Source organism: Herpailurus yagouaroundi, unplaced genomic scaffold (assembly GCF_014898765.1).
Source record: "Herpailurus yagouaroundi ecotype Mexico unplaced genomic scaffold, PumYag 142, whole genome shotgun sequence".
Classification (NCBI taxonomy): Eukaryota; Metazoa; Chordata; class Mammalia; order Carnivora; family Felidae; genus Herpailurus; species Herpailurus yagouaroundi.
The window spans coordinates 8627781-8636879 of NW_024412397.1; the positions used below are offsets into that span (position 1 = coordinate 8627781).

At 42.6% G+C, this 9099-nt stretch overlaps 1 protein-coding gene across 1 annotated transcript in view; it reads right to left on the reverse strand.

The window, feature by feature from the left end:
- The window catches only part of DOK6 (docking protein 6), a 371687-nt gene extending 362594 nt beyond the window's left edge, over positions 1-9093 (reverse strand). Inside the window, exon 1 of the mRNA XM_040478594.1 lies at positions 8971-9093. Within this exon, the coding sequence (XP_040334528.1) occupies positions 8971-9036 (66 nt within the window). The 5' untranslated portion in view covers positions 9037-9093. The remainder of the gene's footprint in view (positions 1-8970) is intronic.
- Positions 9094-9099: the final 6 nt, after the last annotated feature.

Below are 9099 nucleotides of genomic sequence, written 5' to 3' on the forward strand. Positions count from 1 at the left end.
TGTCTTTCTCTGTATGGCTTATTTCACTTAGCATCACACTCTCCAGTTCCATCCACGTTGCTACAAAAGGCCGTATTTCATTTTTTCTCATTGCCACGTAGTATTCCATTGTGTATATAAACCACAATTTCTTTATCCATTCATCAGTTGATGGACATTTAGGCTCTTTCCATAATTTGGCTATTGTTGAGAGTGCTGCTATGAACATTGGGGTACAAGTGCCCCTATGCATCAGTACTCCTGTGTCCCTTGGGTCAATTCCTAGCAGTGCTATTGCTGGGTCATAGGGTAGGTCTATTTTTAATTTTCTGAGGAACCTCCACACTGCTTTCCAGAGCGGCTGCACCAATTTGCATTCCCACCAACAGTGCAAGAGGGTTCCCGTTTCTCCACATCCTCTCCAGCATCTATAGTCTCCTGATTTGTTCATTTTGGCCACTCTGACTGGCGTGAGGTGATACCTGAGTGTGGTTTTGATTTGTATTTCCCTGATAAGGAGCGACGCTGAACATCTTTTCATGTGCCTGTTGGCCATCCGGAAAAATGTACATGTTTATACATGTACGATACCTTCTATAAAAATCTACACAGAGATGCCTGGGTGGCTCAGTCGGTTAAGTGTCCAGCTTCGGCTCAGGTCATGACCTTACGGTTGGTGAGTCTGAGCCCCTCTTCAAGCTATCTGCTGTGGGCATAGAGCCTGCTTGGGATCCTCCATCCGCCCCCCTCTTTGCCCCTCCCCCACTCGTTTTCTCCCCCCCCTCCAAATAAATAAATGAACTTAAAAATATATCCAAAAAATCTACACGAGTATATATATTTCAATTCCTTTTTCTTAAAAGTAGCAAGCGACACAAGAAACTGTGAGGCCTGGCAGGAGCAGGTCATGGCTGTCACGGTGGATTCCGTCTTGCCCGAGGTGCAGGGATTTGGGTAACACTGTCACGTTCTTTGCTGCATGACCACCTCACTACATAACATCTTTTGATTTGCCAGGTTCCAGGAGAAACATATGATTTTTAAATTATGGTTTTTTTAGATGAACTCTTTTGCATTAAGTTAATTTAAACGTGATCATTTATATAACTTTTTTTAAAATTTTTAAGTTTATTTATTTATTTTGAGAGAGAGAAAGAGCACAAGTGGGGAGAAACAGAGAGGGAGAGGGGGAGAGAGAATCCCAAGCGGGCTCCGCACTGTCCGTGCAGAGCCCAATGAAGGGGCTTGAACTCATGAACCAGAAGATCATGACCTGAGCCGAAATCAAGAGTCAGTCGCTTAACTGACTGAGCCACCCAGGCGCCCCCTATATAACTGTTTTAACAAAAGATCATCTCTCATAAATAATGGTAATGCTAAAATAAAGAGATTTCAATATTTTTAAATATTTTAAATTCTACATAGACACGATCAGCTGCATTTTGTAGCCTGTTCTCCACTCCTACAAGAAGTTAGCCGGTTTTTAGATGGTATAATGAAAATGAAATCATGTCCATTTAAAGTGGTCTGGAAAAATACCTGCGTATTATGTCCGTATCGTGGTATCAATTCTCTTCCTAAATAGCACTTGTTTTTTCCGTTTTACTGAGATACAATTGATATATTACGTGGCAGAAGTTGAAGATGTACACCTTTATGATCTGATCTACGTACGCATCGTGACGTGATTAGCACACTGAGGTTATTTAACATCCATCACTTCATCCAGGTATGATTTTGTTCTCTTACAATGAGAACTTTGGAGATCTACTCTCCTAGCAACTTTAAGATACACTATACAGCACTGTTAGCTACAGTCACCGTGCTGTGCATTCCATCTCCAGAACTTACTGATCTTACAAGTTTGACCACCTTCTGCCAGTTCCTCCACCTCCCACCTGCCAGCAGCACTTTTATCCGCAATGTCAATAACTTAAAGTTGAGTCAAGTGAATGATAACATTAGCTTTACACTATGTAGCCACCTGAAGAAAACACTTACTTTGAATAACGCGAATAGATGGGTTGCTACCTATGTATATTGCAAAGTGGAAGCTGTTGCCTTTAGATGCGACACTGAACCTGAAGTTACCATACCTAGATTTGAGTATATACAGTCCCACACAAACCCAATCTGTGTCTCTGTCGCTCTGGCTGGTCCACTTTACTTTTTCTGGATTCGAGTTTATGTACAAAAGGTAAAATTAAATGAGGGTAACATCAAATATACTTTCAAAAAGCATGCTGGGAAAATTACATAAGACAATATATGTGAAAATTCTTTAGGAGCTGTAAAATACATGGCACCCCACGAGGCAAAATGATTACATTACTTTTACGAAGCTTCAAATCAAAGCTCAAAGTGTCTGACCTCTCAGTCAGTTTACTGTTAAGCCAAAATATTAGCCAAGCTTTTTTATAATGAATTTAGTACAGTAACAGGAGAAATACTTTGCACATGTTCAAATATTACAACCACCATTTATCTCAAACAACATGAAAACATTTCTTTATTAAATGAGTTTCTGTTCCCCACTCATAACAAAATATCATGCCTTGTTCCATTCAATTGGACTGACAGGTGTAATACTCTCACTGAGGGATAGTGTTGCAATATAAAAATGAAGTACTCAAAGGATAATACTGCTCTCTATCTTAAAACTAATGAAGATTTATGCAGAAAGTTCAAGAAAATGTCCTTTACCTACATTCTTGAACTCTTTGGACAATGCTACCAGAGCTTAAAGAAAAAAAATACCGTGACGAAAGTTAAGACAAAATCAGTAAAACTGAGGTAAAGAAATTATAGTATTCTCTCTTTTAATTAGTTTGTCCCATTTGATGGAAATTATTTCTTCCTTAAAACTAAAACTTCAAAATTCACAACATCTAGAGAAGATCAGTAGATGGTAGGAAAATAGGTAATTTTTATTTTGTTTCTACTGCTCACTTTTGACCTGTGTAGTTTCTAAAATGAAGTGGGTGTCAACAGAAACAGAGCAGAGTCATGAATACTTAATAGTCCTACCCAGTATTATTCACATGGGTTGTTACAATCCAAATAGAACAACACATTACGACAAAAATACTTCAAACAACAAAAATGTATCACACCTATTTCAAATACATAGGCTTCAAATTAAACTGTGTGTGTGTGTGTGTGTGTGTGTGTGTGTGTGTGTGTGTGTGTGTATTTTAGACTGATCCTAGATATCAACCATTACTGAGCACTTTTGAAAGACATTTAAGGAAACTGGCAATTTTGTAAATTCTTACAAAGATATTTTACCACTGCATAATTACTCTACTCACAATTTATTTCAGTAAATTTGCAAGATTTCCCTAAGCACTGAGTGTAATCTTTGTTATCTGAGGAAATGCCATCTTTTAAGATTCACCTTGCCAGCAGTCATGTGTAAATATATTAAGATAAAAACTGAGATGTGAACATTTATATCTCACTCCTGATGTAACAGCTGGCCCCAGGTAGCACACAGACATAATCATTTAATATCAATATCTAGCAAAACGTCTGGGCTTGGTGTTTACAGGTAGGCTTATTTTTATTTTCCTTGTTTTTGGCTTTAAGTTTTGAAAATCAAAGAACATCAGGCATGCCCATATGCATGCGTAGGGATTTTTTAAAAAGACAAAAATCTCACTAATTTCTGAAAATACCAGAAATGCCATACGTACATAAAATTGCAAACAAAGTAATATACAGGGATTCTATAGAAGGTATACAAGATGTTTTTCAACTCTAAAATTGTAAGAACCAGTAATTCTTGTAGAGATAGGTAGATAAGTCGATAGAGATAGAGACAGATATAGATACAGAAATTAAGTGGAACGTATACATAGTGTTAAATATATACATGATAGTCACCATGAATGAAAACCTAAAATAAAAACCGCAAAAATAATTAGAATTTTCATGTATTCTAAATCCATATTTTATGAGAAAGAGATAAATGATAAATAACCATGGATACAATGGGTCCTTTCCAGAAAGCAATGTCCAGGATACGCAATATTCCAGAATGAGTAAAGATTTAAATACACTGAAAGCAACTTCCATGTCTTAAAGCCATGGATGGAGAATTCATATCTGAAGTAACGATCCTGAAAGTTCTTTTAACTTCTGAATGGTCAAAGTGATTAAGTTATTTATAAATTTTATCTTAAATGTATTTATTGCATCTTATTCTTGGAAAACTGGTAATGTATGTCATATAAAATAAAATCACTCTTCATAAAATACTTTCTAGATATTTGGGAAACCAGAGACATTTTTAATTGCTCTAGTCAACCAAAATAATGCAAATGCACACATGAAAACTCCCATTTATATTAATAAATAAACTTCTACAAAGGGGTAAATTCTCATAAACGTCTCTCATGAAAAACAACTCTCTTCCATCATCAGAAGAAAGCTGTTTGTGGAAGAACAAGAAAACCCAAAGAACTTACAGGAAGCTCAATAATCATCAAGCCAGGGATGGAAGCATCTCAAGGTTTGAATCAAAGTGGTAGAGAAAGCAAGATGTGGATGAATCCACAGTAAGTTCTTGAAACAAAGGGAGACTATGCAAAAGAGAAAATCCTGAATAGATGTTCAGTTCATAACGTTGGGGGCTCATCACATACTCCAAATGTGTTGCTCTGACTTTCTCTGCTTCCCTTATATCCAGGTTGGGGTAAAGTGACTCTTACTGGCCTAACGTACTATGAGTAGTAGTGATGTAGGAGGTATTTCTTGCTAATAACCCTGACTTAATACAACATGACTCTGGAACAGTCTCTCTCTCTCCCCCCCTCTCTCTCTCCCTCTCTCTCTCTCTCTCTCTCTCTCTCTCTCTCTCTCTCTCACACACACACACACACACACACACACACACACCATCTGATACACAGTAGATGCTTCATAATTATTTGATTATACGTTGAATGTGCAAACGCCAACCGTATTTCGAGACATTCCTTTGATACCCACACAAACAGCAAAATCCCTGACCTGACTTTGAGAAAGAAATAGAAAACGATTTTGTGTAAAATACTATTTATTTGTGCACAGTGTGCCTGTGAATAGCCTCACTGATGTATTTGAACACAATTCCTTGAGAACAATGTGAGGGCTGAGTCTAGAATTAGTCAAACTGTGGCAGCCGGGATTTGTACAGCGATGTTAATGATAGTGATGATGACGTCCCTGTATAAGGCTGCATTTACTTTAGCTACAATATAGAGTCCACACGTCATGTGTAAAGTTATTTTAATGATTTCGGTGGTCGAGTTCTTAGTTTATCTGCAAACCAAGAACAGGTTGGATATTTTATAATATATGCCTTGCGGACTAAATTTAATCTTTCAGTGGTCACAAGGAAACATTTAATTAATAAAGGCTAAGAGATAAACAATTTTGGCCAACATGCTTTTGCTTTGTTTTATTGTTATTAGTCCTGTTAAGTAACTTTTTATTAAAAAAAATACTGACCACTATGGCACCTTGTGAATTATAATACCAGTTATGCAACACAGAAGAGGGCAAAAGAAACTGAACTACAGTAAGGGCTTTTAAATCATGCAAAAGGAAAATAATATATTCATACAAACTATGGTATGTCATAATGAAAAATTAACATAAAGACATGACTCTAAGAGTCGTGTCGTTATATGTTTAATGATTTAATACCTTTAAAATTTTAATGATTGAATAAACATAATTTCAAGACAAGAGTAAAATTTGGGGCAATTATACTATTTTTTTTTCAAAATTATTTTCCTGAATGGAAGATAAGCTGGTTAATGAGTCAAGACAAACTTCAAAGCAAACATTCAAAAAATTGTTCAACACTCACTACTTCACTCAAACAACTGGGTAAGGAAATATTCTCCACTGGGAGCACTAAATTCTGTAGGAAGACACAAGGCAAGGGCCCTTTCACCATTTCAATCTGGAAGGGCCTGGATCCTGGTTTTCCCCTAGCCCAAAAGGCAACTAGTGCTTTTCTGCCCTCATTCAGCACAATAGGGAACACTAACTAGTAAGGAGAAAAGAATCCAATAGAACATCTCATCTCAAAATATGCTTTTGTGTCATAATCTCGGATACCACTGGCCTCATGCCCAGGGGTCTATTTTCCCCTTTAGATTATTATAAAATTTGGTTTCTGCAAGTACGAGTTCGGTACCTCATGAATCAAATATCTGTGCATATTTCATCAAAATTCCTTTTATTTTAGTTCTAAACATAAACCATAAAAAGAATCGTGACGTATCATTTGGGTTCAAAATATTATTTTACTTGGAAAAGCCCATACTTCTGAGTCCATGACATTAGTAATATGTCTTATTAACTATGAAAATTACATTTTAATGTTTAGATAAATTCTATTGCTATGCTTAACGCACACAACACTTGCTTAGAGTTTTACTATCTTATGAGACAAACTTAACTTACTAAGCTTCACAGAATCTATAGGTTTGTCACGTGAATTCACCCTTCTGAATACTAGAATATTCTGAATTGAAAGTCTCTATAGTTTTTTAAATAATATTCTTCAAAATAGTGAAGGTTAATTTAGTTTAACGTTTCGATTTAATATTAAAACAAAAGTGTTTCAACACCAAAGTCTGAAGTTTACATTTCTCAAGTAGAAATGGAAGACAAAAGCAATTAACCTATACATAAACATGCTTTTACTGTTTTCTCTGAAGGGCGTCTTTTACAAAGGCTTATCTGCAAGCAGTGAGTCTGGAAAGGGATGCTATGGGATTGCAAACACATTTGCACACATCTTAAAGAGGAATGGTGTTTTAAAAGGACATTTCAAAGGCTGTTAACACGCATGGTTCCCCAAGAAGCAGTCAATGCTCTTTTCTCGGATCCTATATTTTAATTAGGTTGCATATCCCGTTTTTGTCGTAGCAAATCCTGGAAAGCTGGGAATGGGAGAGGAATCCTACACACCCCCGGGGCCAAGAGCGCGAAGGCCGGGGTCCTCAGGGTTATATTTCTTAGTCTCATCTCATGTACACAGTGACTCTGTGTTAGGAGATACACATCTACCCGGGGGACCTGAATCATCCGTTAGCTTATAACGTCTGAGGTGTCAGACACAATTGAGATTCCAAGAAGACGGAAGGCGCGAGAATGGTGAGCAAGCACCCCGTGGGGGAGCAAAGGGCTTCAAAGGTCAAGTTCCTAAAATGGTTCTCCCCTCCAGCTCTCGCTGGCCGTGCAGCGCGTCCCGCCCGCCAGAAGCCGGCAGCCTCCTGGACAACTGCAGCTTTACACGTGGGTCCTTCCTATCTCCCGGGAAAGGAACGAGGCGCAATTAAACCTCCACCCGAGAGCGGCCCTTGCAACCAGAGGGGCTGCACCCCCCGCGCGCGCGCGCTCTGGCCCCGGAAGGGCGCGCGGCAGGCCACGGGAGCGCCTGGCTGCGCCCGGTGGGGGTGGGGGTGGGCGCTTTGTAGTCGCCCTGTTGTGTACGCCCCACTTCTACGGATCTGCCCAAGTTCGGGAATGGGTCCCTCGTCTCCTCGGGGCACCGTCTGCATCTTCAACGAGATGAAGGAGAAAGCCAGCAGAAAGCAGCACCAAAACCCAAGTGTGCCCTTGTCCCTTCCCTGTGCCCCCCCACACCTGCGTCCACCAACTCCTGATAAAAGGACTCCTGGGTGCGTAGTGATGCGTCCTCTTTTAGGGGTTTAGGGGTTCTGCCCTATCTTCGTTCAATTTTCTAACGGTATATTTAGAATTATTTTTTTTTTCTTCCTTTTTCACTGAGAGAATTAGTGAATTTCTCCCTCCTCTCTTCCCCTCTCCAAGTTGGAGGACTCATCCAGTCAGCAGGGAAAGCGGGGAATGTTCTGGTTCAAGGCCGCTTTGCCCCAGGATTCCGGAGCTTCGCAGAACTGGAACTTTGAGAACACCGAGGTACAGAAACATCCAGGGAATCCGGGAAAGGGGCTCTTTCGCCCCCACACCGGTTTCCCTACCTGCTCTGGACCGGCCCGCCAAGGTCGTTCTCGGTGGCCCATCTCGCGCGCCCATCGCGCGCTCCCCCACGGCCGCCACCGGGACCCCCTGCGCGTCGTTCCCGCGGTCCCCCCACGCCCGCCAAGCCCAAAGGCCCGCTCCTCCCCTCCTGGCCTCGGGGCTCCACTCCCAGGTCTTCTCGGACCATCCACGTGTCCCTCCTACCTCCTCGTCTGGTCACTAGAGAACTTCTGAACCCCCCGGGGCGGGGGGGGGGGGTGTCTACACGGTTTCTCTCCCAAGTCAGGCACAACGTCTTGCACGGAAAAACTACGACAAGGTCTCCGTAAACTTTGCCGTCGCGAAACCTGCCGTGTCGGCGGCGGTGAGCACACACCTGCCCGCACACGGGCGCAGATACACCTGTCCGGGCGCGCACACGGCCAGGGAGCCTGCCCCTGGGCAACCGCTCAGGGAGCCCGAAACTCGCTGGCAGTCGCCGGCGGGGACGCGCGGCAATGCTTGGGCATCAAAGGAGAATTTCGAAAGGGGCTGGGGAAGCGGGGACTAGGACACGGGGCTTGTAAATACACACACGGGAGCGTCCGTCCGGCTCCCGCACAGCGAGCCATTCTCCCCGAAAGGCGCACTTTGGAGAACAGAGCACTGTGGGCTGCACCGTCCATAAACCCCCCTCCGAGGCGCATTCGTCTTGCAACCTGACCATCCCTTCCGTCTACATGACTTCTCAGTCTGGTCCAAGCCAGCAGCAGCGCGCGCATGAGGATGGGGACCGGGGCGCTCCGGGAACCCTCGGCCCGGTGTGCAGAGCCCCCCGAGGCAGGTGCGGGCCCCCACACCGGACGAGCAACAAGCGGGCTGTCCGCGAAAGGGCCGGGTCCCTCTTCGCCCCTGTCCCCGCGCGGGTCACCTCTCCCCGCCCCCCTCCCTACAGCCGGCCGCGCCAAACGCGAGCCGGGGAAGGAGAAAGCCGAGCGAGCCACTCACCCCCAGCTTCCTGCTGCGGATTTTCACGTAGCCCTGCTTGACTATGTCGTTAAAGTTGGAGGCCATGGCCAGCGTGTTCGGGCTCGTCCCCTCCGCGATCGGCTTCCCCGAGTCGGGAGCCGCCGGCCG